General features: G+C 41.9%; 1 protein-coding gene across 1 annotated transcript; it reads right to left on the minus strand.

The window, feature by feature from the left end:
• Window positions 1-3,507: 3,507 nt before the first annotated feature.
• On the minus strand, window positions 3,508-22,935 carry TRMT61A (tRNA methyltransferase 61A; the record flags this gene model as incomplete). Its single annotated transcript, XM_082000699.1, has 3 exons — window positions 3,508-3,836; window positions 13,023-13,289; window positions 22,605-22,935. 3 exons carry the CDS (start codon window positions 22,933-22,935, stop codon window positions 3,508-3,510), a joined length of 927 nt encoding a protein of 308 aa, XP_081856825.1.
• Window positions 22,936-26,204: the final 3,269 nt, after the last annotated feature.

Consider the following 26,204-nt stretch of genomic DNA (forward strand, 5'->3'; position numbering starts at 1 on the left):
ATAACACAATCTGGCTTCCCTCTTTTGGCATCTGAACAACATAGCTCCTCAGGAGCACTTGAGAGGCCAGCAGCATGTAAATGCTTTCCCTCATGGCGACACAGACAGAACTTTCTGGTACTAGAGTAACCCCATTCCTCCCTTTGACTAGCCACAGCTGCACGTACCTTTGGTGTAACATCATGGTTATGCAATGCTGACTCTCCCACTTTGCTCTTACGGTGCCTCTCTCGTATTTGTGCAAGCAGAAGCTGCAACGGAGCCCGGCAACAGCCTCTGAGAGCCCAGACATTTCTCAACCCTCCTTTTCTGAGCCTGCTGTGCCCCCGCTGGCATCAGGTGAGCTGGCAGCACCGACCACCACTGCATTGCAGCCCAGGAGGGCGCAGTTTTCTCCAGTCTCTGTCCAGAAGGAACCTGGTAAGGCATGAACACATGTGCACTCACCCACCTCAATGATACCGACTCTGCTGGGATGCACGCTAGTATTTACAAGTAGATCTAGGCCTGCTGCATCTCTGGGACCCACTCCCTTAGGTCACCATGACTTCTGCAATCATCCCGTTCACCAGGACTAATGGAGCACAGATGTACTCTCAAGGGAGTGAGCATGAACCAGAACCCTCATCTCTGGAATCTCTCCTCATCCCAGGAGGAACCATCTCCTCACCATCGCGTAACCCAAAGTACCTAAGGAGAAAGAGCAGGAAATGAAGCAGAAGAGTGAGTTCCTAGCATTTTTGCTACTTTATCCCTTTAAGGTTCTTAAGCAGAATTTATGATCACATCTTCTTCAGAGGAAAAGTGTTGTGCTAACAGGTAAGCAGGAAGCAACCACAGTGAGATACAGATCTGTAATGCTTTAATTAAAACACAGGTAAACAGTGAACAGCCGCAGACCTCTCAAGTGTTTCACAAGCCTCATCTTAGTCATTACTGTTTGCCTTGTAGGTTGCAAGGTGCCTAAGACTGCTCTCCATGCTAGCTTGTAGGGCATGGAGCACAATGGGATGAGCCTAACCCGGCTGTCGGGCAGAGCTGTGTACTGGTGCTTGTCCACAACAACTGAAAGATCCAAGTGCACGGCAGCAATGAAAATGCACAACCTGCCAACGTGTGACCAAGCTGTGTCAGGGCAGGAAGAAGAGATGTTTCCTTCGAGACTGAAGACTAAAGTGTATTAAAAAGAGAAAGGAGTCTTTGAAAGCCTGTCCTGCGCAGATTCCCCCAGTGTGGCAGGAAAGACCCATGTTTCTGATTTACCAATTTTGGCAGGGAACGTAGCCAGAATGTAAAACATGGGTGATCGTAAGCAGAACTAAACAGTGGGGGGCTCTGGCAGCACAGTACCGTCCACGATGGACAGTGTGGGACCCTCCTTGTGACCCTGACAACAAAGCAACAGCAGGAAGCGGTGTGGCGCTGCTGGCCATGGCTGTAATTGGCAACAAAAACACAGAAGCCTTTTTAATATTGCAAAGACAGAAATTAAATCCTTCTCCTCTTACGCAATGCTTGCCCTTCCTCAGCAGGGATCAAATCAATATGGGACCATGCAAAGTCAATGGTTTATTTCAACGGGTTTTGAATTGGGCTTTGTAGGCAAAAAAGCATCAGCCTTGTTTCAAGCTCCATGAAGACACATCGTTGTTTCCATTCCGCGTCTATTTGTAGGACAGAAACGTGACTTTGTTCCTCTTTGATCCCGTTTAAATGTTACACTATTTTAAAATAAAGTCTGTCAGGAAAAAAAGAATCAAGTCTAAGGCTGGAATTATCCCTGGTGAAAATTGGGGATCCTACTTGTTAGTGAATGAGAATCACCTTGAAGGAAGTTAAGAACAACCTTGTAGCATTAATGTTGTATTTCCCCATCCTTTCTTCTGGTTTATGTTAGCACCTTAGCCTTACTTCTGTGGTGGTGGTTTAAGCACACAAGTCACTATAATACAGCTACCAAAACATATAAACAGTGCTAGCAGTTTACCGCATGCCTTTCTGGAGGACGTGAACAGCAATAGAAAGAGAACTTTCAAATCATTTCTGGAGAAATGCTATAGCTGTAGGCCAACTTATATAACTGATTTAGTTCAACAGAATTGCTTTCTGCTTTTAATCTGCTCAACAGTTTATCTTTGCTGTCGTGATCGGTTGAGCTTTCTTTAAACCATTATGGATTAGCGTTCTGCTATAACAGGTTAAAAGCTTAGCTTTGTTTATTTTTGTCAAGAATGGGGGTGGGATATCAGGTTCAAACATTCAGGCAGCAGTTTATGAATGGTTATTTTTCTTACATGGCAATCAATATATTCAGGTACTGAATGCAAGGCTAAACGCTTCCAGAGACAGTACTAGTGGCTGGAATAAAAATATTTGTGACTTCATTAAAAAAGAAGAAAAACAAAGAAGGACCTTTATAAATTTGCAACAGTATTTTAATCTGTAAATACAAAATTTAATCCAGCATTCAAATAGTTCATGATACCCACCAGCTTTGTATGGAAGACCAAAGAGTAAATGGTCTGAAAACTTAATTAATAAAGTTGGTTGAGGATTTTACTAAGTTTGCATTGTTGTTGCGATTTGGAGACAGAAATCCTGCCAAAAGCAATCTGTCATTCAACTGCAGGAAGATAGTACACCATAATGCACATAAAACACCAAACAAACAGAACCTCAGCCACACCACTTACAAAGAGGCGTTCAGATAATATTAACCAGCTGTTCAGTGATTTTTCACAGTGGATTCATCCACTATGAAAGTGGATAATCTATTAGAAGACTACAGTATGAATTCAGTTCCAAATTTCTACTATAAATTGATGAGCACAATATACTGTTTTAAACCAAATCCAACAATTAGCACCCTTCTTTGACCTTTGTGTAATCTAAATGATTTGCAGATGCCAGCCTGGGATGGAGTGAGAGATTGTGTTCCTGAGCACTGCCAATAATCCTCTGTGCAGCTGAACACTATTCCAAGGAAACACTAATTCTGTGATCAGTTGTGCTGGCAACCTCGCAACTTTCCTATCTAAAATGAAGCAAGTAGGCACTTTTACATTGCTAAGAGAAACACAGACACTAGAGAAGTTAAAAAAACAAGTGTCTAGTGGTGCTAGAAAAAAATAAAAACATAAACCTGGGAAAGTAATTCAGAAAAGAGGAGGGAAAAAATCCAACTGATTTGCAATTAGTGCGCTGTTTGTTTTGCTTTCTTATCGGGAGGGATCTTTATTCTGCACATTCCAGTGAATGGCCATTAGCTATTAATTTCTCTTCTTTCTGACGGCAAGTGGAGCACCATTCCAGAGTTTCAACATTCCCTTGATGCTGCTCTGGTTAATGCTTGTGTGCTATTTAAACAAAGCATATTCCAACCAAATCTGACTATATATGGAATTCCCTGACAAGTAAAAATTTGGATGCCCTACAAAAAAGAACCATGAAAACAGAATACACACACAAATACACAAACCACTCCAAACTGCAGAAACTCAACACGTACTAAAACAGGCTCTTGGTGGCAAAGGTCAGGTATCCAGTGTGACCGACCATCTCCCTGAGTGGCACGCCGCTTTTGAACTGTGCAGTTCCTTGCTGCAGATTAGCACACGGGCTACCTTGGTTTGATGGGTTGCGGCTGTCAAAGCCAGTGCTAGAATTATCTTCAGCTGCTTTTCCAAGGTCAGGGATTTGCAAGCTAATTGTCCTTACATTGTACACTCGGAGCAGAATTTCCAAGGTGTTAATCTCTGTAAAACCATATTCTTCCATTGCTAGGCAGGTTCTTTGGACTTGTTCGATGCAGGGGGAGAAAGAGCAGATGCGGCCACCTGCAAAATGAGACAGGTAGTGGAAAAGAGGGCAACACCCATAACAAAGCACTTTTTATCTTCATTAAAATTCTCCCAGATCCCTGTAGAATTACTATTACACAGACAAAGTGAAAACATTCTTCAAGAAAATCTCCATGAGACAACTATGCAGGCTTAAAGTGCCAGCACAAAATCAAACATAGATGACTCTACAAGATGGCTCAGACCCTTTAAAAACTGCAACAGCAAATTCATTCATCTTCCAAAATCCATTGTTGCCTACCACGTTTGTTCATGATAAAACTGTTAAAGTTGACCCCTTTAGAGCAGCAACTCTTGGAATCACTATCCACTATTCTGGACTGAGGCACCAAACTGAAGCTGGCACCTACACAAAGCCAGAAGTCATTCTCCACACACTGTACAGAGTTGCCTTCATTAGAATATAAGCGTGCATGCACACACACTCTGACAAAAGCGGCTGTGTTTACTTGAGAATGGTATGCATGTACAGAATAAAGTAATCTCTCCAGGCCATAGAAGGAGTGCTGTTAAGGCTTTACCCTTTTAGTCAAGCTGACTAGCATGTCTCCTGAGCATTAAAGTTTACTGGATATCACATCGAGCAGGTTTACAGCAAATGCTTCGGAAGTCTAGGACTTTTAAGTGATAAACTAACACTCGTCTCCTTGTCTGTGCACAGTTCAGATTTTTGATTCTAAATACAGAGTATTAATAGGCCCCCCACAACTTTCTGCATGCTACAATGTCACCTTAACAGCTAAGAATAGAATGATTCAGATTTACTCTGAAAAGCCACAGCCAAATCAGATCAAAGAATTATAAGGATACTGTCTGCCATAAAGACAGGGCATGTGCTTTCACGCAGGACACAGCGTCCCACAAGGCAACTGCCCTTCCTGAAAAGCTTTTGTGCTGGGGGAAGGAACACTGGGCAGTGCAGCTTCATCTATTGTTTCACTTACTACAATTAGATGAAAATGCTTGATGACCTGATTTGCATTCCTTCCCAGCCCTCTCCCAGGCTCATCCAGTCAAGTCTTCCAACACCAGTTGTCTAAGCAGTTAAAGAACCCGCACAAGTGAGAGCAAAGCACCCTGCTAAAAATAGAGGCTATGCTGGGACTATGTGAAGCCTGCTTTATCTCAAACGCCCCTTTTTTTCCCCTTTTTCCTTTCTAAAGTCACATCTCTAAAAAAAGAAAGCATCAGGTCTGAAAGTGTCACTATAGCACTCTAGTTACAGTGCAGCAACAATGTGCTGGGTACTGACTGGGGAAGAACACTTTCCATGACCATTAATCCACCATACACTATGTAGGATTTAATTTTAGTTCTGAAATAAAGTCTCTGCAGCCAGGGGTTCTTATCGTGCACGTTCAGAACAAAGTACCCTGGACAAGTAATTCCCTGGAGTGACAATTAAGAAACAGATCTAATAATCACCTGCAAAATTAATGCTGGTATGTGTCATTATCAACCAACTCTGTTGAAGCCAATTTAATTGCACACCCAGTCCGCTAGCTCCCATGAAATTAGATTTGTATGTTCTTCAGCATGGCCAGGTCTACCAAAATGATTCCGAATCAGACAGCTAATCGTTTCTGGCCAAAGTAGTACACACTTCTACCATGTTTGTAGATGTGACAGAAAAAAGCTCAAGAATAAATTTTTGTTAAATAATTAGAAAGCTACTATGAGGCACATATGTTATAAAGAAAGATGTTGTATTCTTACTGTGTAAGGAACTGAACAAATGTCCAACTTAGCTAAATGTCAGTTCACAATAACTCTTTGTCTGCAAAGCAAGAATTTGCAGAGAGACCAGAGATTTACTACTATTTCATTCAGGCTTTTTGTTTTTTGGTGTTTTATATTGCAATAAAAAAATATATTTACATTTACAGTAAGTCTGTTCTTATTTATTCTGACTACAAGGGTTTCAAGATCTATTTAGGCTTTCGAATTCACATGCTCTAGATTTACAGTCAAAAAACTAAGAAGCCTGCACACAGTTGTTGCCATACAAGCTGCAAAGCCGCCTACGGTTCTTGTCAAGCCTTCAATTAAAGGCAGAGCACCCTTCATTTTGCCTCGGGATGGTCAGCTGAGCGCAGCACGTCAACACCAAACTTGGTGATGATTTATCAGACCGCTTCCTTGCAAAGCAGACTGCTTGGCTAAGTAGGGTTACAAAAAAGGGGCTTTCAAGCCACTTGGTAGGGAAGAAAACTCTTGTTTGCAATAGCTAATATCCAGAGGGAAGCACAAAAAATAATATTACTTTACTTACTGCACTGCTGGGAGTTTCTCAGGTATGAAGAGTGAGAAAACAGCCTAACAGCTGGTATTCCATGTAACTGAGAGCATCCAGTGGGTTTTAGTAGTCCTGCCAATTGCATTTTTTCCCCTTTCATACCTGTTGTTCTGGTTATTATTATAGATCCCTCCCAAATAAATATACCTACAAATAGCTTAGAAGAAAAACCACAAAGCATCCGTCTTTATGGATCCTAACAAGTGGGAGAAGAGTCTCCTCTACTTTTTCCTGTATATATCATCGGGCAGGCCAGATTTGACTTGCAGGCTGGACTTGTTTGATTAAGCAGATATTAAGAGAAGATTGGAAAGGTACAATTAGCAGAAGGTAAAATGGAAGGCAAAAATGAAACTGCAGTTGCAGACAGCGAGAGCCTGTCTAAAATAGAAAGATTTGGGAAGCTTCACTTGTCATGGTGACCAGCAAGAAAACATGGACTCTGGGCAGCAGAAAACCAGCACTCAGAAGGACATGCTCTTCTGTTCTAGGAGCAGAGACATCATCATCTTCAACAGACCAGATGCTTCTGAATTCTCTACATCGTAGGCTGTCCTCTGTACCCCCGCTGGATTACCAGCTAAGCAACACTCTTTCTGTCACAATCACCAAACAGATATAAATCTAGATTGCAGCATTCACAATTCTCAGATTCTCTAAGAGCCCTCTTGTCCTTTAGACATCAAGAGGCATTTAAGGGCTTAAAGGACTTGAATATGCATTGCTTTGTCTTGCCATGCCAAGGATTCCTTAGTGAATGAAAAAAGACATGTACTCCCCCCATCTCCACTCGCTGGGGCATGCTGCTCTGCCTGGGGATCACAAAGGGGTGGACTAGGCTAGAGAGCAGTGAAAACAACTGAACGGAAACTTTTTAATACAAACTGAGTTTGTGTTCTTTCAGAGCTCTCCTTTTAGGAAAGCTACCATTCCTAAATTTGGTTAATGAGATCTGTGTGTCATCATAAATTGATATAGTAATTATTCAAGATTAATCCTGTTTGCATTGGGAAGCTGTGTGAGCTTTTTGATCTGAAGAGCTGTCTAAAAATGTGTTTATTCATGTATAATGCATCTGACAAGTGCTACAGTTGAGAAGAAGAGAATAATGAGACTGTATGAAAGACTTAAATTTTTTTCTACCTTCAATTTTACAGGGAGTGAATTAGTTTGAAACATTTAATGGAGAGGTTAAATCACCCGAACCCGTAGGCTGGAACAAGCCCACACAGTCCTGGCAGTCACTCTAACCAGCAACAGGGTCGAGAGGATATGAAAATTGAAGTACAATTCAGACTGGAATGATTAGAGAAGAGAGCTTAAGGGAAGGGGGGAAATAAAAGAGAAGATTTGCATCCACATAGCACTTTACATTTTAGCAGACAGTGTCTAATTAATAATCAAGGGACACACCCTCGCATCTTTACAAGAGGTCAGTGCTTTGAAAGTTGCTCCTCCTTCAAGAGCAGTTCCTGGTACGTTCCTGTGCAACTCCAACAACTGTTTTGTTTCTGGTTTGTCAGAGCAAGAACTAACATCTCTACCAGTTCTATTTAGCCAATAATTGCATTAGGTTTCAAGTATGGAAAATCTGGCAGTGTTACTCAATTGACAAGAACTCCAGTGCATGCTTATGATAGAGGAAACGTGTCCAAGTTATGTGCTCTCACTTCTGTAGGTTACAGTATGTGTCACAAGTGCTCTGACAGGTTTTTTCATCATCCCAATATTATTCAGAAGATGCAAAAAGAAGATAATGTAGTGCAGCACCATTAAGTTCCAGGGAAAAGGGCTTGTAATCTTAGAAATGACTCTGTGATGTAAAGAATACAACACAGCATTTTCATCTCTGGTAAAGAACACGGCTCTGGGTTTTGGGCCTTCAGTGCATTGTCATAATTGGAAGATTACGTTCCAAAGATCTCATGGAAGACAAAAATCACACAGGCATTATCATTATATAGGGGCAAGGCAGAAGAGTCACTGAGCAGCATCACCGTGGCATTTACTCTGTGCTAGTAGGACACTAAAAATATTGCCTCTGTAAAAGGGGACAGAACGTCCTTTAAGTGTGTGTGCTCGTGGGCGATTTGATGTAGCTTCCCTGACAAGTGAAATTAGAGGATCTGGCTGTTGGAAGAAATTAAAGGATGTTTCTTGATTCAGAAAAGAAAATTTTCTCCAAATCACTTGCCAGCTCATTAATAGGAGCTTGATGTGATTTTCTGCAAATCTGACCTTAACCTCTACATTTGTAGGTGTATCCTTCAAAAGGAATTTATTCCTGCTCACTATTATGGGCTGGCAAAAGCATGCAAGAAGGAAATTAAAAAATCAAATTGGGGAAGAAAACCTAACAACTTCCTTTAAGGATCCTTTCATCCCAAACTACTTCCTACAAACTGTGTTAAGGCCAATAGCTTTGGCCGGCGTTCCACAGCATGGATTACGTACGATGCAGGAATCCTTCTGCTTGACTCTTGACAGGTGAGAGAATCACTTTTACTTCAGGCCAGGCCTGTGTGCACCTGACCTACCAATCCCTGACAGACTAGACGGAGCTAGGTTAATGCCCTCCAGTAAGATACAACTCCTGGGGCTGGCTCAGCAAACAGACAGTGCTTGGGAAGCAGATAAAGCTGCTTTGTGGGTTAGCACCCAGTCCTTGAGCCCAGCAGGGCAGCTTTGCACTAGACCAGTCGGCCCCTCAATGTTGAGAGGATATGCTTCCACTTAAGTTAGTTGGTGGATCTTTAACCTCACCTTGAGTTAATTCTCCTTGGAATCAAAGCAGGTACCACACTAGCAAAGGCTGGTGCTGGCATTTTAGCAAGCACTTATTGCTTCATGCATTTATTCCAAAACAATCTCCTGGGGTCATGAGAAGTGTTGATATCGACTTGAGTACCACCTGCATGGGTGGAGGACAACAGCACGCTAGACTGTCAGGCTCCACTTCCTGCCCTAACACATTCCCTGTGCGGTCCTGAGGTAGCCCGAGCCCAAACATCAGCCTTCATGCCACTGACCTCTTCTCAGTGTGATTCAGCTGGAGGTACTCCCTACCCAGATACCACAGGGGTGAAAGTTGTGGCCAGGGATTTCAGCTGCTCCTCAAAGCCACAGCTGAGTGGTTTAAAAATGGGACGATGAATAACCTCTGGGGCTCAAGAAAACTAGCCAGTGAGACTTTCTACATAGACCTGGTATTCCCTGAAAGCTCAGGGGAGGAGGGAGGCAAGCCCAAATGAAAACTGAAACTAGCTAAACCAGGCAATGCCTTACCTGCACCACAGGCTACTGGGAGGATGAGATAGTATTTATTCTCTTATACAGCATCTGTAATAACCAAACCTGGCAGGTTAGGACAACAATCAATGGCTATGCTAAGGGGAAGAAAATGCAAACAAGACCTGTTTTAACTCCAGTGTGTACAAAGGAAACAAGTATAAGACTTTGGAAATGAAGACCAACTATTACTACATAGAGCAGCATTCTGCTGAAGGGCTTCTGTGATGGCAGGAAATGCAGAGGCCAAACAGAGATGTTTAGAGGGAACTTTCCCTGACGAGTTTTGGGGGGAGACCTGACAGCACCATGTTACCTGATTCACGTGATATTTTGAGGATGACAATTTGACAAACTCATAATTTAGGGGTTTTAGGACACTCAAGAGGGAGTGGCAAGTCTGAATTTAAGAGTAAAATCTTTAAAAGAAAGGAAATAAAAGAGGGGTGGTTTTAATAATTTTGTGACTCAGGCTGTTAATTTAAACACCACCAAGGACCAATTTAAAATGCAAGAGGCCAATCCAACCTAATATATGGTTGTATTTTTCAATCTCTCTACCTGAAAATTTAAAATCTGTATGAAAATTATTGTACAAATGGGTTTCTGCCTCATCTTCCACAGCCTTGGAAGAAATAGACAATATTTATGAGGGTAGGTGGGTGCAGAATTATATTCAAAGCACTACAGTATTCAGCTGTACGGTGACTGTGGGTCAAAAGTTTCAGGGCATTTAAGAACTGTAGAATATTGAGGATATTTTTGTTACCTCACAAATTTTTCATTTACTTAATTTCTTAAAATTTAGCCTGAAGGTGTTAACAGCAACTTTGCAAAAACCACCAAGGTCAGATATTGTGAACAGCAGCTATGACTATAGAAAAGTATTAATCATTAAGAAAAACAGTGCAGGTCTGGAAATGAAAGCAAGTTCTGCAGTGCAGCAGTGCCTGAGAGATATTACAAGCAGCATTTGTGCTGAAGGTGTGACTAGTGAAATCTGCACAGAAGGATGCAGCTCAGATGCAAGCCTGAACGTTGGCAGAGCACATCACCAGAGAACAAGAATCTTCTAGTCACAAAGATTCTTGTGCCATTTTATTTTTTTAGTCGTTCAGAGGTTGGCAGTGCTTTAAATGGGAGGCCAAGCTACTGTCAGTAGTGTATTTACAGCATACTGCAAGGCATAATGTGAGTGATAAATGTAGTCTGTAAAGAGCATCATTAACACTCAGCCTACTAGGAGCTGCAACTATTCAGGATCTTCAGCCTAAGTAGGAGAGAAAACATTGATTTGGTAAGGTTTTGTTAAGGTTAAGAACTCTCTCTTACATACTGTCTCAGCTGAACACACTGTAATGAATATTGTGGTTTTAAAGAGGAGGCTAGCTGATGTTATATATTGAATTTGCTTAGCTCTGATTTCATTCAAACTACCTTAAGACTTTAAGGAATAAATTACGACTCTCTGGCAGTACAGCTGTGATATTTGCATGGCACATAACAATAAAATCCACAGCGTGAATGGTTCAAATGTGACCCTGTCCAGATGTGAGAGAGAGGGCATGGAGGGAAGAGAGTGGAATGGCTCATTTCCTCCAGTGATGCTTTATCACTATATTAACCCTTGGAACGGTGGTGAACAGCAGCAGTATGTACACAGACTGTTCTTACTGCAGAAGAGCTTTAACTACTTGAAAACAAAACAAAGGAGCACTATAAAATTATCTGCCTGCGGTAGGGAAAGGGAAGCAGTTACAGACAGCCTTCAATCATATTTTAGGTTTTACAGCAGTAAAAAAAAACCCACAACAAAGCTACCCACATGACTTGGAATAAAACAGAAATGTGTGTAAGTTTGTACCTATTGCTACTGCAATCAATTATATTTTATATGAAAAAGAAAAAGCCAGCTTTTGTTTATATGCAAAATAGCAAAAAAAAAAAAAAATGCCCCTAGCTCAATCAGGTACTATGAAACACAAAAGATGAGCCTTAGACCAAGACCAGATCTCAGACACTGGTGGCTGTTTGAAGCAAAAACTGCAGCAAGAATCAGCAACTTCACCTTTTGACTGGTCCATAAAGTACATGATGCCACTTCACAAAAATGTGGGATTTTAAAGGATTATCTATATGGCGTAAGCCATATAGCACAAAAAAGTATAGTCTGATGGTATGGCCAGTTTGGGACTATAATACCTTTTCTAGGATTTCAAATGCTGGAGTGAGACAAGGATTCAAAACTTGAAACTGTTCAAGCAGCTCTGCTTAGTATTCTAAACATGCACCACTTAAATAATTCAAATTGGACTGCGCAATGCAGCGCCTTCTAAGCTGGGAAGTCAGCTGAGCGTTGTGCTCACTAGATCAGATAATTTGAGAAATGGGAAGGGCATCGTACAGTGCAGTGAAAATTATTTTTTTCCCAGGACATGCTGGAAAGCAGTTACAAATTAAGCTGTAGACCCTGCAGTACAAGAGCGCTAACAAGTCTCTGTCTGTTTATTCACTTTTTAAAGAAAGCATGTGTTACATTGGTATCAGAAAGCTTTCCAGAAAATTTTCAGTAGTAGCTGAGGTAGCCTAACAGTTGGGTCAGTCCTGACGGAGCAAGGTAATGTACATTCAGTGACCTTTAAGAACAACCTTAAATCCTGTGATTTCAAGATGACCTAGCAATTCTCTTAGGCCTGTGATTACATATTTTAACAAAGAACTGGGCCTTGGCACATAATCAGGTTTTACTAAACTCATGTCCCAGCATGGGCACTGTTCAGCACTCCATGTTCTGTTGATTAGAAAAGTCACTTTTGTAGATGGAAGTCATCTGGCACAAGTTACTTCAGATCCACACTAGTATAGTTACACTATTATTACATTAATTAGGGGAAAACTTATTCCAGGATAAAAGAATGATTTATTCACTGAAGGTTATTTTTCAATAGGGAAAAAATTTCTAATAAACAGATGAAATCCACCCAATACCTCAACAGCAGTTCTCACTTGCTGTCACAATCCTGGATTAACTGGCATAAGCTACAACAGCCTTTATGTTCCATTCTCACTGCAACCAACTGCAAACTTCTCATTAGCTCCAACAGCAGAGATTTAAGGCAGAAATTGGCAAGCATATTTAAGTGCAACTACATTTTCTTTAACATTACTGATGGGGTACTCTGTTAAATGATTGACAGGAAGTGCATCTGAACACCTTTTATACAAACACCTTTCCACTGAATTGCCAAAGAAATTTGCTTTCAGCATTTATTGTTACTGCTGCTTCCCACACACCTCAGATCTAGCATAATGCATTTGACAAAGGTTCAAAGGGTTTTTTATAAACTGCCCATGCTAATTGTAGCAGCTAGCACAGGCCTGTAGGAAAAAGTTGTTCTTTTCCTTTCAAACCTTCCACTGTAAATTGAAGACCTCTTTTGAAGGTTTTTCAGCCTTAGAAATGCCTAGAGACTTTGACATTTGAGAACAGTGATCACACAATGGAAGCAAGCAGATCTAGCGTATGGCTCAAAGGCATGCACAGTACTTCCTGAACAGAAAGAGGTAAGTGTGGTTACCTTCAGCTTTTAACGCAGACTTTGCATGTCCTATGGCTTCCCATGGAGACGGAATATCTAGGAATACAGCATCTGCGATGTTTGAGACACCAAACCCGTTTTTGCAGACATCCTGGTTGGTCACGGTGACCAGGTGCTCCACCCCATGCTCTCGAAACTCCTCCCTGGCCTTCTCGGCCCTCTGTTGATGGAACTCCACCGTGTACAGGTGCCCTGTGGGAGCCACTGTCCTGATGAGAGCGTGGGACAGGGATCCACTGCCCGTACCTAGAAAAGACAAACAATGCACAAAATGCCTTTTGACAGTGCTAAACATTAGAACAAAGGTCTTCTCCATCAGTCCTCCTGCTTGAACACTCACTCAAAACCCCAATGAACAGAAACCATCAGTTAAATTACTGAAAGAGAACAGTTCTTCCTTCACAAGGAGAGAGGGGCTAAATGACCTAGGAACAGTCTTCAGATCCTCAGAGCATTAATTAAAAATCTGGCAAACTCAGGACCTGTCCTCTCTCCCTGGAGTAGAAAAATAATGCCAAGGGTCAGCTATAGCTGTAACAAGTGCCACAAGAGGACACAACAAAGTAAATGCGACAGGAAAAATTTAGGGAATTAACCAGAGAGTTTTTTTCAAAGTGCCAGACTCTTCTAGGGTGAAAAGAGATGAAAGCAAATTTTAACATACTTTCAAAACCTTATACTTCATTTAAACAAAGATGTTGGCAAGGGTCCGTGCTTGAAAATCCTGTTGATATCCATGTAAACAAATGGCCTTCAGGATATGGAGTCTGTTTTGCCCAGCCCTCTTAAGAGACACTGGCCATCCGCAGCTCCCACTGACATTATCCAAAACTAAGGTCTGTGGGCTCCTTGCAGTCACACTGACCTGATTTCACAGGTGGCTGAGATACATACATGCCTATACAATCTTAATGAAGTCTAATGTCTAATATCCATGACATACCTGAAATTGTATGTAAGTATAATTACCATGTACAACCAGGGACTAACTATTAAGACACAGATTTTTTTCCTCATTTTCGTTTGATAATTTAGGAAACTTATTTTAAATGATCCATTGGTGTATTAAATAGATGAATGACTAATAACCAACATTTTCACTGAAGAAAACACCCATATACCAATTCACATTGCAAATTACTCACTCAAGTGGCATTTAACAGAATAACCCCCCAAACTCAATGCGCCACAGCAACCCAAATTATCTGTGTTTATTGATTTATAATTCTGTACTTGGAACACATTTCTTCTGTAGAAACAAAATCTATTTCTAGCTATCTTCAATGACTGCTGAGGCTAAATTTCAGCCTGAAGCAAGTTCTTTCAACTAACATAAATCTTAAAATACTTATAAAGGACAGAATCTGAAATATAGCAGTGGTGGAGAAACCTCAGAAACTAGCAGAAAGGAAATTAATTAGGGGACACAGGAGCTAATACAGCTGCTTAATTGGAGCAATACTTTCCCTAACCGTACAGGAAGCTAGAGGTTACTGACAGATCCAAGGTTCTTGCCCTCTAGTCACATAAGTCACAAACATCGTGGTGGCACTGTACTTAATCCGACAGCTTGGAAAGGGGAGCCATTCAGACTGTAAACAGAGCTCAGGACCCATGTTTGCCACCGGATCAACTGACTGCACTGCGGAATCAGCCCTGCTCCTCTGCTTCCCTCTGAGAGGGCTCTGACCCCCAGGGGCAGACTAGCACCCTCCCCCCAGCTTTAACGGGGCAGGTTAGATGGGGAGGGAGGACCTACAGATTTTAGCACTGGCCTCAGGGTCCAAGGGAAGAGAGAAACTGTGACACACATTTATTTAAAGTGAAAATCCATGCATTCATGCCAGTATTAAAACAAAGTAAACAAAAGGCAAAAGACACTTACATGTGCACACATGAAAAACTATCTGGTCATGGCACCTGTAGGCTCTAAATGTCAATATAAACTTCTCCCTGGTCAAAAGGAGTAATGGTAGCACAATAGCCATGTGGTTCTAAAAACTCAGTGATATATGTGCAAAGCAAAGAAATAACATTTCACTGATTTTTTTTTAATGACAAGAGCAGGGGACTATTGTTCACAAGATGCTAAAATGACTGAAATTCTGCCCCTACATTTCATGCCCGAAGGCAGGATTGCACAACTGAGAACTTTTGCAAACTGACGGAATTTAATTATTTTACCTCTCAAATGGGTAATGCTGCACGCTTTCTGCATCTTTCTCTGCTAATCTAAAGGAGAGAACAGAAGGCCTGTCGGCACAGCTGGGCTATAAGCAGAAGAGAGGCAGCTTGCGCATGTATCCAGTTTGCTTGTTCATATTCTTTTACATTTTTAATCACTTTCCTTTTAAATCTGCTCTTAAAAACACCACAGAAGATACTGTTTGTCTCCTTCCTAGGAAAACCCATTAAGAATTTTTGGCTGCTTTTCTGGTACTCTTTTTTTTTATTCACAAACACTCCAAGCCAAACCCTGAACTAAAACCAGGATATTGGAAGTCACTACTTGCAGGCGTATTACAGACTGAGCTTTTGTTAAACAAGGTTGCCAGGAATTATTTATTGCTGAGTGGCTACCACAAACATGACAATAATACATATGCATCACATTTTAACATATCAAATTCTATCACACTAACATCATTAACGAGAGTATTTCTGAAGATGCTGCCTGGTTCCTCTGTGACAACACTCTCAAAACTGCAGGAAGCAAAGAACAAGGTGGTTATGAATCACCCACCATCGTAACATCTCCCTGTGAAGATATGACAGATTCTGAACCCAGTCCTGTGAAATGATGATGACCCTCAACTCTCATGTGCCCAATAGTTCAGCACGCTTGTCGTGATTCATTAAGAATATAAGGGTCTGGCAGTTCAGCGTGAGTCCATACTCGAGACAATCCCTGAAGCTCATTCAGCGCTGTCTACAGAAGGCAGGGGCTCAACCTGATGTTTCGCTGATGTTGTAGAAGGGGAAATTAATGTTTATATTCACCTTCTCCCCTGCAAATCTGCAACATTCAACTTTTGGGTCCTCACGCCATCTCCTCTATTCCTTTTCAATTTTTCTCTGTCCTTATTTCAAAATCACTGCTGAAAAAAGCAGAATTCAGCATAATGTGACTCAGAGAGTCTCAGACACCATTTTGGAACAAGTTCTAGTCAGGTTCAGGTTTCCTTGGGAAATGAAAGGCATCCTTAGCATGATACAGAATCAGTCAGGGAAGCAGCAAAACGCAAGGAGCACTACTGAAACATGAACTAGAATGCTACTAAACCTGAAATACCATAGCTGAATTACCTGCATACAAACAAACAAACAAACTGAATGCTCAAAATTAGTATTTTGTATCAGATGAGGCAAGTGAAGAACTGGATGGACTTCAATAGATTTTCATTCTCATACAGGTGCAGTGAAAAGACCTATGTTCCTGATTTGGCCTAGAAAGCAGAAGATAAAGACAATTTCTAGAACAAATATAGTTTATAATTTTTACACCAGGATGCTTGTCTTTCTGACAGCTTGCACTATAAATAGCCTTAGAAACTGTTTGCTCTCTACCACAGGACAATGCTCATTTAACTAGAGCATACTAATCATGAATGGACTCTACAGAAGAGAGGTAAAACAATGACAATTCAAACTGTACCAGACATTCTTAACACCACAGCTGCTGTTTTAGAGCCCACTTAGGTAAGCACTTAGGTCATTGATAACACCTTTGGAAAATATGATGGTCTTTTACACTGATTATTCTGGGATCTTAAACATCTTAGTCAAAAAGTGGACGTCTGCATTGCAGGAATTTAATGAGACACTGCAGGGTCCCATATATGCCGTACCCAAAGCTCAAAATCTGAGGAGGAGGCGCCATGTAGGGGATCAGCATGTAGACTAGGAAAGTGGGCCACCTCAGCCCAAAGGCATGAATTAAGATCCTGCGTTAAAACCACATCAGTTAGGTGGCTAATGGCCCTGCAGACCAATGTAGTATCCTTCCCTTCTTCCCAGGCTCACGCACACTGCATTTGTCTTCTCTGATACATCTAAGATCAGGGGAGTGTTTCTGCCCTCTCCCAACATTGCAGTTTTAGAAGGATTTCAATCCTAACAAGTGAACACCTAGATGAAACACTCTAGCTCAGCACCTACTGATATTTCCTTCTGATTTGTAGACAAGAAAGTATTGATCAGATGAACTACCTGATCATTCCCCTGACCTCAAACAGATCTGTTCTTCTCACTCTCTGCTTATTCAAGTGATAGGTTTTCCACAGACCTCAGCCATCTTGAGACAATGTCCACATTAAGATAATTTTTCACCTTTTGAAAGCTGCAGTGGACAACATCTCAGCTGTTCAAAAATAGCATGTGCTATTTCAATACAAGTATAGATACCCATCAGAACACTGTCAAGGGAACCATGAGTGTTACCACAGCATCTAGCATAGCACTTGACTGATAAATGAGTAAGAGAGTACATTTTTACACTGTTTTCTGTTTAGTCTGGTTTTCTTATTGCAAAGGGTATTTGTCTAATCTCCTGGAATCCCACCCATGCTATAAACACAAGTGACCTGATTCTGTGTTCCACTATATTTCCTCATTGCAGGCTATTGCTTTCCTTGTCTCTCCTAAAAATTTCTCATCATGGCTGCTTCTTTTTAAAAAAGGAACAACAAATTGTGATTTAGGACGTAGAGATGTTTACAGCTGTGCATAAGCAAAAGCATTTTGGAATAAAGCTGAAGAAGCTCTTAAGTGCATACATAGGTTCATATTGCCTGGAAACAGAAAAAGTGAGAAGTATGCAGAGTATTATTTAATATTGGGTCTCTACAATATCTAGTAACATTTTAACAGAACTGAAGTTTCTGCTGCAAAATTTGGCTACCTAAGATATTCTAAAATGAGTAAATACAACAAAACAAGGACAGTGTTGCTGTATTTGTCTCCTAGCTACACCACTTAGACCTAGCAAATAAGAAGACAGGTCATGAGTCAGCCTTGAGAACGGAAGGAGCCCCAAAACCAAAGGAAAATTAATCTTTAGACTGAGCTAACAACGCCACAGCTAGTATCTGTCGAGAAACACTGAACAGAGGAAGACGGCTCACTGTACATGACAAGTTTATGTAACTGGAGAATCATTAATGATTTTTAGCAAATATATGAAGATACATTAAGCATCTGATGGAAACTAACCCAACCATCTTACTGTGAAGATAGTCAAGGGCACAAATCATGGTTGCAGAGGTAAGAAACAGCAAGAGCAGGGACACAGTGAGGGAGGAGGAGAGGGAGGGAAAGAGTTTCAAGGAGATGAGCTGGTGGCTGAAAGAGGAAACAGCAAATCAGGAAGTTCCCTTTACAGAAGATGAGCTCTTTCTCCTGCCTGTCTGTTGTGGACACCATACTGAAATAGGCATTTTAGGCAGCAGGCTGGAGGTCAGAGAGGGCCACTGCTCACTGACCAGATTAAGGAGTTGGGGGAAGGATAGTAGGGAAGTTTTCAAGGCTGGCACTGCCTACAAAAGGAATGGGAATGTGAAGACTGAAAAGAATTTTTCCTTAGAGATTCAAGAGTTTGAGTTCTTTAAGGAGGGATCTTCTGTAGAATGGACATAATACTGTTAAGTTCAGAGCTGCATGAGAAACACGCGTGGTGGTCAAGTGAAATGATAAGATGAAAGTGAGTCCAGAAAGTCTGGAAACAAACGCTTCAGGGTATGAACAGCATTCCTCATGAGCTGCGGGTCAGCCGCAAGTCTGAATATGTTAGAGTGATGCCTCATGTAGCCACAGTTTTGGTTCAGTTCTTTGGTCTGTCAAGAGAATACTATGCTCTCAGATGTTTGTACTGATGAGGCCTTTCTTATACTTCAAAAGGTGCTATACAAGGATCGGGTTTTCAAATTCATCTCTCACTCCACCCTGAACAGCTGCTAAGGGGTAGATAAGGGAGACGTAATAAAACATAGACTTAATTAGTAGGAGCACGTTCCAAAATCAAATTAATACTTACAAACTTTGGTCTGTACTTCACACTAAAGATAGAGCTGCAAACAGTTTACATATACTTATGCCACAAAAACTGTAAAGGCATGAGTAGTATTTGTCAAAAAGTCTGTAAGCTCTTCAGAAGAGTCATAAGCATACAGCTGACTTGCTGGGACTCCACAATAAACTATTAATAATGTATTAAGTATCCATTAATCATTAAGTCCTCATTGATTTTTTATGAGTGTACTCTTAACAAAATCTATACCCAGGCTGTGAGTTTGAAAATTTCGTAACTGTTTTTGAGAAGCTGGCCAGCAGCTCTTGTTACTCCTCCACAGAAAAAAGATGAAGACCCAGAATACTGTTTTCAGTCTTCAGAAATCCAGTCTGTGGGCTCAGAAACCCATTGCTGTGTGGCAATGAACAGGGTTTAGCAATTTTTAATTTGGGGTTTAGCTGAAGGGAAACAAAAAATCCAATTAACATTTTTGCTCATGTGAGTCTGATTTTGTTGAATGCTGAAGGATCACTGGGACGGTGGTTAGAATACTTTTGACTAAATTACATTTTGTCTAAATACAATGCTCCATCGAAGCCAAAATATTTCTGAGATTTATCAGATTAAACGAGGTTTCACAGTGTTGTACTGCATTCCCTGAGTACTTCTGAGGGTTAGGACTCAGAAGTCTCACCAAGGAAAGAGGACAGTAGAAAAGCCTAGATACGTGGGGACTGGAAAGGGGGAAAAAAAGGGTTCTCCACAATTTGTTTGGAAAAAATATCTGAAAGGTTTCATATTGGTTCCAATGTAGTATAAAAATAAATGTAAAAACCTCAAAATCTGTTCTCAAATGGAGTTGTTATACTACAGGCAGCTGTAATCACTGAAAATAACCTTGCCTGGGAAGTTGACATCAAGATTAGTTTTGGAGAGTGTGGTGACACCAAAAACTAAAAAAAAAAAGATTATGCTTATTCCTTTATCTAGACAATGGCTGCACAGGCAATGAACGCAAATGGGATCAGAGAATGACGAGAATTAAAGTTTCACGCTACCAGGCCATCCACAGTAGGTATTTTAGCAGCTATCTCAAGTATCCTTTAATTCTGGAAAGATTGGGCTGTTGAAGACTGTATCAGAGTGGGGAATCCCTAAGACCAGAGATCAATGCTTTGAAGAGATCTTAGCTCCAGCAACGATGCTAACAGTTTTTAAATCTCAACGTACCTTTAGAAATGAGAAATTAGCAGAAGACAGAAAAAGGACATATTCCTACATCTCTGTCATGAAACATCAGGCAGATGCTGAGTTCCCTTATAGCCTCAATAGAGTGTGCTTGGATCATTTTAATTATGCATACACTGCTGACTAGCTTGCTCTTTATGTATTTATTAAATATGATTTAAAATAGTTAAAACTATTAATATGTTTATATCATGACAAATCACAACTAATAAATTTAAACTGCATAATTCAAGTGATATAAAATTAAGGCTTCTGGTTATTCTACTGAATTTTTCTAATCATACACAAAAGATCACTTGTATTCACAGCACTACAACATGACACAAAGGGTATTTCATCTTACTTTATTGATCCTTTCTTCATACAGTTGTGGAGACTAATCCATAATTCGGCTTGCTTTCACTGGGGAAATGCAGGGCACACTTCCACAGCTTGGCCAGTCCATACAGCAACTACGTATAGCAGTTCAGTTTCAAATAATAAAAAAGACCTCCATGCTAATTACTGCTCAAAATACATCTAAAACTAGCACCAGCAGGAAGCAGACTCAAATGTCATTACTAGACCAGGTTTCCGGTCTTGTTTCTATTAACCGCCATTGGGCTGGTTCTGTCTAGGCCACACAAGGTTAATCTAGAACTAATGATACTGGATCACTGAATACTGTCTAATTTAGGATGGCACCAAAGTAGGTTACATCATCACACTGGAGATTCCGTTTGTCAATACCTGTAAAATTTTTAATTCAAATCACCACTTCTGGTCAGTTGCAAGCATATTTGCAGTAAGATCTCTTGCTTCAACATTAACCAGATGAATTTGATGCAATACTCTTTCTTTCTCCATGAACAGTGAATCTTTCAAGCAATACAAGCAAAACTATAGGCGTAAAACTGTTCACTTTTCCTGGAAAGCTGAAGTTCTAATACTTTGACAGCATAGGCATTAAAAGAAACCTAGGGACAGCTACCCATTTGCAAAAAGAAAGATAGTTTGTGGCAATGACTTTTGACTCATAACATTTTTGTGAATCTGGGTAGGCTACCTCATCAAGCGTTTCTATTTCTTAGCTGTTTAGATAAGTTTTTAAACATTTTCATCCTCTCTAGGTACCATTGACATTACTGAAAAATATTTTACATGCAGCTCTGTACTTTAACATTTACCTTATTCCAAGTGAGGCAGGACACAGGGCAATTCAAATCTTTCCCACACTGAATAATTTGCTCTGTTTATTTTTCCCATCCTGTCTAAACATAGCAGCGAGCGGAAGAGGTAAAGAGCTGCCCAGTGAACAATACTGCTGCTTCCCATGACAACCCTAAAAATGCCTGATCATCCTACAAACCAAATTATAAACTCCTAGAACCCAACCATTTTAGCAGTACCAGAGGCTGCTGCATGTGGCTTTGCCTGTTTCAAGTGCTGCTATACAGCAACCAGCTACATATACCACCCGTTTCTTAATGGATGCAACTGGATGCAGAGGTAAGTGGTGTTTCAGTCGTGTTGGAAAGTGGTCATTATGCTTGAAAAGCTGCCCAAAATTATGCTTGGGTGGGAGCAGCAAATGTTAGTTGCAAGAAAATGCAGTGCAGCACAACCTCATCATGCTGATCCTTTGCCATATCTATGTTTGAGAGGGAAGTGTATGAAACCGCTTCACAGAAAGACTCAAAGGAAACAGCCAGAAAAAACAAGGACAAACTACCTCAGTTCGTATTTTTCCAAACATCCATTGTATCATACAGCTACAGTGATCCTGCTTGCAGTTGCAGCGCTACAAGTGGATCACACTTAGGACAAAATATACGTACTTAATATGGTATCACGTTATATAAATACTGCCAATTTATTTCCCTTATTAGTTCAACACCCTATCATCAGAGTCTCCTTCACTGGGTTATCCCAATTACGTTCTCAGAAACTGCAAATTCACAGCCTAAATTTTTTATTCAAATCATGTATTTAAAAAAAATTTTTAAATACTTAACAGTTTCAGAAAAGGGAAAGAAAAATGCTTATATATTTATTTTAAGAAGATGAATGAATCAAACACATATTCAAAGGTATACCCATACATGAGGCCAGCATACTGAGATAACACTACTTGTTGAAGAAACAGCAACTGGTAACATGTGCAAATGAAATAGAACTATTCAATGTGTAGGCTGTGAAAATAATTATCACAATGGAAAAAAAAAGAGACTTTTTGCAAAATGTAAAGATAAGCCTTCCCCCCCCCCCCCCCCCCCAAAGTCTTAGTGTTAGTTCTTAATAAAGGATTTCAACATACTAGTTATTACCTGATTCGCATACTATGGAGCCTGGCTTCAGTTCTAACATCATGGTGATTATAGAGATGTCAGTGGAATACAGAATCTGCGTCCTGTGAGGAAGATTCATAGTCCACAGTTCTGGAGTTGGATGAAGAATAAACACCCATCCTCCTTTACTGCAGGTCACTTTGGAGCCATATTTCTTGCCTATGAGGTCTGTGGAATGCCGGATGACCCCGTACTTAGTCTGAGTTACACTGCCATGCTGGACTTTCACAGGAAACATGGATTCGTGGCCCAAGAACACAATAGCTGTGTCACCATCCTTTATTGTATCTCCATATTCAACAAAACTCATTGTGATGGTCTTGTAGTTGGCTGGTGGTTGTCACCTAGAAGAGAATAAATATGTCAAGAGTTTTGCAGGATCGCAAAATGGAGCTGAAACTACACACATAGAAAGAAGTAATTTTATTTTCCCCAATACAGAACAAGAACAGACTGTGCAAATAAGATGTTAGCGAGAGAACTGTATGAAGTTCAGGGACCTCCCCCTCGCTGCACTCTTGATTCAATTAAAATAAATTGAAAGATCCCACAGATTTGAATACAACCAGTATTTTTTCCATTTTATGGTACGTTTTAAAGAAAATTTAGGAAATACATGATAATTTACTCAGCCTGCTCCACAATACTACTGAGACACTTGCAAGGTAGCATCAATTTCAGTACTCCGTTCAATTCCAGTTCAGAAGCTTTCAGAGTATGTTGTTAAGTAGTAACTTGTATTTCCATCTGCTGGCTTATCCAACATAAGAAAACTGTTACTTGCCTGGATATCAGTCGCTGGTTATTAGGACCACTAATGAAAGTTCACTTGAGAGTTTTCCAAATGAAGATTCAGAGATAGGATAAAGGAAGTATCTGCATTAATTTATGCATAGATTTGACTAACTACAAGGAAAAAATAATATTGTGGCCTTTAATTTGCTATTGGGGGTGCAAAGTAATGGTCTGGGAAGTGATCTGTGCTGCAACTAAATGTAAACAACCATTTCCAAGCTAATGCCAACAGATGTATCACTTCAGCCCCAGAGTCTCTGAGCGGTTTAGAGAATTACAATTAAATTGTGTTGTCTTTGAGAAGACAATTTAGACATGAGAAGGCAGCTTACAATGAAACCTGTCATTGCCTTTCCGGTAAGGCAGCTAACTATCTAAGCTGAAGGTTGATCAATTGGTGGAAGGAATTCGTGTTTAGTGAAGTAATGGTAATCCCAAAGTCAGAAATTAAAGCCTATGAAAGTCAGATTTCTGGTGCTTCTTCCATGGCAGAATTAAAAGCAGCATTACTTTTAGTTTCAGAATAATGACTTGATTCCAGTGCTTTTGTATTGACTGTGTAACAGCTTGGTCCTAACTTCATCATTTTCATTAAAAATTTTTATTTCTCATATTCTAGTCTGTTTTTGTTGACTAAACTTATTGTAGTTCAATTTGTTGTTAAGCAGCTACATTTAGAACTTTTTCCGCTGCAGTCACAGAGACTGATAAACAGATGTGCTTGTGGCAAAAACTTCCAAAGCTTATGACATGCTTATTGCATAAGGTATTCAGATGCCAAAGCAGAATAGGCCTGTCTGGACATACAGTGAAATACTAAGAAGGGCATCCCGTGAATTCCAAAATGTGTACAGACTGGACTTTGTGAGATAGTACAAATGCTTAAATGTGTTTTATAGCTTGTAGCACATTCTGATTATATTCATGTTCTTAATTTTTCATAAATGACACTTGTGGTTCTTATTCTAGACACTATTCAGGCAGCATAGTTTTCAGCTCTTAGCTAGAACAGTACTATTTGAAAGGAGCTCGACTGTAACTCATTTCTTTCACAGTATTTTGACTGTAGGTACACCCATGTGCAAAAGCAACATTCCTGCAGCATGTCTGCAGGGACATGGAGAGAGTTATTCTCCTTTTGATTACACAAATTGGCTGCCAGTTTCTTTGCCTTCCCTTGAGCCGCTACACAGCTAATTGTCACAACAGTGTATGCTGACACCCCAAGTGACGGATCTCTTGGGCTCAGATCTCACTTGGCACATTATATTCATACACTTGAGGTAAATTTGGGGTCTGTGAGAAGTTTTGGTAGTTTCTTTGTCTCTTATAGCGAGGAGCACAGTGATCTACAACCACTCATTTTCATTAATTTTCTATCATTTTCCATTCCCTACCAATGCAGGGCCGCAGGCACTGTTGCTTCCTCCGTCTCCTTTACTCTCTGGGTAGCACACAGATGTCTTGGTACAGCATTGCTTTTGCCACACAGTGCTATGGAGAGGGAGTGGAAGGGAAGGTGAGGCAGCAGCAAGGGGTTAGGACTTTTCTGTGGGTTTGCCTCAACTTGACATGTCCCATGACTGTAGCAACCTAAACTGAATGACCCAGGCGATCCCTCGCAGCCTCACAAATTAAACCACTAAAATGATACTGTGTTCCCTTCAACCAAAGCCCACACACACCTCTCCCTCTCCTGACCAGCGTCCACACACACCTGGCAGGCTGCCTCTTCCATCTCCGAGAAGCCCGGCTGCTTGATAGGGCAGCAAGGGAGCCTCCCGAGGAGGAGGAGGCAGGCTTAACTGTCTCACCTCCCGGGCAGCGCAGCGCAGCCCCGCCGTTGACACGAAGGCTGGCGAATCCGCTCCCTGGCCGCCCGCTGCAGGAAGGCTGCCCGGGTCGCAGGGCCTCCCACCCCGCCGAGGGCGGTTCCTCCCCGCGCCCCCTCAGCTCCGCGCCGGGAGGGCGGTAACGCGGCTCCCGCGCCCTGGGAGCGCAGTGAGCCCGACGCAACAGACCCGGGAACGCAACGGGTGCTCCGAGGCCGTGTCCAGGGTTGATTGATTTAATTCGGTATTTGCGGGGAGGGGGGGGGGGGGTTAAAAGCACAAGCCTGGCAGGGAAAGGGAGAAAGCCCGCCGGCGGGGTCAGAGGAGGGATTAGCCTGCAAGAGAGCAGCATTAACCCGTGACAAGCCCAGGCGGCGGCTCCGCAGCGGGCGGGCGTGCACTCACCCCGGGGCCACCGCCGCTCCTCAGGGCCTCCCGCCCCCCCAGCAGCCACCAGTTCTCCCCGTCCCCAGAGCCGTTACCTCCCTGGGCTGAGCCCCGCCAGTAGGCCCGACCCGGCCCGGCGCCCCTCACACGTGGTGCCCGCCCCGCGCCTCCCTCCGCCCCGGTCGCAGGCTGCTGACGCTCCCGCCGCCTCCGCCCCCGCCAGCCCTGCCTGGAGCCGGGGAGTCGTCGCCGCCCGTGCCCGGCGCGGTCAGCTGCAGCTCCCGCTGCCCGGCCCCTCAGCTACCTCCGGCGCCGGCAGCCCGATCGAGGCGCCCGTCACCTCAGACTTTCCCCCGCTGCCCGACCCAGCCTCTCGTCCTCTCGCCGCTCCTTGCAGGGTCCCTGGGGAGGGGGGACGGTCACCGATGTTCCTCAGCAGGCCTCCGGGCTCCCCGAGCCGAGCCGGCGGGGTGGCCCCGCCTCGGCGAGGGTCGGTGGTCCTAGCCGGCTGTGGGACCGTGGGGGCGCAGAGGGGCAGCCGCTGTTCACCGCGGCTGTCGGTGAA

This window comes from Phaethon aethereus, assembly GCF_964289735.1.
Source record: "Phaethon aethereus genome assembly, chromosome: 5".
Taxonomy (NCBI): domain Eukaryota; kingdom Metazoa; phylum Chordata; class Aves; order Phaethontiformes; family Phaethontidae; genus Phaethon; species Phaethon aethereus.